The following is a 725-nucleotide window of genomic DNA, read 5'->3' as shown; positions in this document are numbered from 1 at the left end:
ACCACCACCGCCACCTCCTTGTGCCTCACGACGATAACGACCTTCTATGCCTTTATTACCGGATGGATGAGGCATTGGGGCCGATTGTGGTCCGCCCTGAGCCTTTGCAGAGTGCTGAAAAAATAAGACAGTAGTCTTATCAATCGATAGCAGTTGACGAGAGCAGTGTTACATGCGCGGCAAATTCAAATAGTTACTGACTTTCCAAATTGCCCTCGTAGTTTTATTAGTTAAAAATTTTAAATTAAAGCAATCGCAGTAATCCTTCCATGTGCAGATTCAAAATTTGGACTTGCTCCGAAATTGTATACTTTAAATTTTTTTTATAGTACGGTGAGGATATTTTTATCCTGATCAGAATATTTTTGGTTTTACATTTTAAATTCCACTTACCAACATCACTGCCAAAGCGCAGCAAATCAAAGCGATTACTATAAGACCTCGCATGATTTTAGAACCACTTCGCTATATTGCCTTCGATTGAATACTAGATACTTGCCAAATTATCAACCATAACTCACTATTTATAGTTTGTACTGCCTTCAAACTGAAATTTCTCACATTAAAAATTTTAATTCATAGAAATAATCTCATGCAATAATCGGATGTGCGCATATTTTCATTCGACATGCAATGCAAAATTAATTTTTGACGACTAAAAAAAATTCGATGATATTTTGTGATAGTGATAGCAAAAAGTGATAAACAAAAGCGTTAACAAATTA

The 725-nt window shown here is 35.4% G+C and overlaps 1 protein-coding gene across 2 annotated transcripts in view; it reads right to left on the bottom strand.

Moving 5' to 3' along the window:
• Positions 1-491, bottom strand: part of LOC108356781 (putative glycine-rich cell wall structural protein 1) — an 813-nt gene extending 322 nt beyond the window's left edge. Inside the window, exons 1-2 of one of the 2 annotated variants that reach the window (XM_017607885.1) lie at positions 394-491; positions 15-114 (exon numbers count right to left, since the gene is read on the bottom strand). In XM_017607885.1, coding sequence (XP_017463374.1) covers positions 15-114; positions 394-447 — 154 coding nt within the window. In that variant the 5' untranslated portion in view covers positions 448-491. The remainder of the gene's footprint in view (positions 1-14; positions 115-393) is intronic. The other variant, XM_017607884.1, reaches the window with a different exon arrangement.
• Positions 492-725: the final 234 nt, after the last annotated feature.

Source organism: Rhagoletis zephyria, unplaced genomic scaffold, assembly GCF_001687245.7.
Source record: "Rhagoletis zephyria isolate East Lansing unplaced genomic scaffold, Rhagoletis_zephyria_1.1 Rzeph_scaffold_65050, whole genome shotgun sequence".
NCBI lineage: Eukaryota > Metazoa > Arthropoda > Insecta > Diptera > Tephritidae > Rhagoletis > Rhagoletis zephyria.
The sequence above is the reverse complement of the archived record's forward strand: the minus strand, read 5'-3'. Positions and strand labels throughout refer to the sequence as shown.